Source organism: Bison bison, unplaced genomic scaffold, assembly GCF_000754665.1.
Source record: "Bison bison bison isolate TAMUID 2011002044 unplaced genomic scaffold, Bison_UMD1.0 scf7180017860457, whole genome shotgun sequence".
Lineage (NCBI taxonomy): Eukaryota > Metazoa > Chordata > Mammalia > Artiodactyla > Bovidae > Bison > Bison bison.
Genome location: NW_011491029.1, coordinates 486,359 through 487,059, shown reverse-complemented (window position 1 = coordinate 487,059; position 701 = coordinate 486,359). Strand labels below are relative to the sequence as shown.

The following is a 701-nucleotide window of genomic DNA, read 5'->3' as shown; positions in this document are numbered from 1 at the left end:
CCCAGACCTCGATGACAGCGACGCCCACACACACGCCGAGGATGACTCCCAGATTCTCCTGCAGCCAGCCCTGCACCTTCTCCATGCAGCCCTGTGAGCAGAGAATACAGCCACGTCACCCCACGATGGGCCGCGTCACCCAGACACGCAGGATCACGGGGACGGGGCCACCCCCAGCCCGGAGGTCCGGCAGAGCGGGGTCTGGGTGGTCCTCGAATGGATCCATTGATGAACGCAAAGATGAAGGTGCAAATGATGAGCAAACAGATGAATCAAAGGAAGGCGGGAACAGCTCCGTGAAGAAAGGTCGATGGAGCAATAGCCCAGATGAGGCTGGGGGCCGGAGGGTCTGAACCCACTGTGCCTCGAGCCTGGCCCCACCCCGCCCACAACCATCCACGCACCTCCTGGTACACCGGCCAGTCTTTGGGGTTGTTGCCGCTCTGGGTCTCGTTGCCAAAGGGGACCTCGCAGAAGCCCTTCTGCGGCATCATGAGGGCATCATCCTCATCACTCTTCTTGCAGGAACAGGGGAAAGTGATGCTGGTGCGATTCATGAGCTCGGTGTTTTCTGTCCAGTTGAGGTAGCTGACCCAGCCGCAGCACTTCACCTGCCGGGGGAGGGGACAGGGTGCTCGAGCCCACCGCCCGCTCAACTGGGGGCTTCCTGGACAGGAGCTCAGGTCTGCCCCGTCCAGGTC

The 701-nt window shown here is 61.9% G+C and overlaps 1 protein-coding gene across 1 annotated transcript in view; it reads right to left on the bottom strand.

Annotated features, from left to right (window-relative positions):
* The window catches only part of LOC104982780 (CD82 antigen-like), a 4,919-nt gene that overhangs the window by 1,266 nt on the left and 2,952 nt on the right, over positions 1-701 (bottom strand). The window contains exons 2-3 of the mRNA XM_010832225.1: positions 405-611; positions 8-91 (exon numbers count right to left, since the gene is read on the bottom strand). Coding sequence (XP_010830527.1) covers positions 8-91; positions 405-611 — 291 coding nt within the window. The remainder of the gene's footprint in view (positions 1-7; positions 92-404; positions 612-701) is intronic.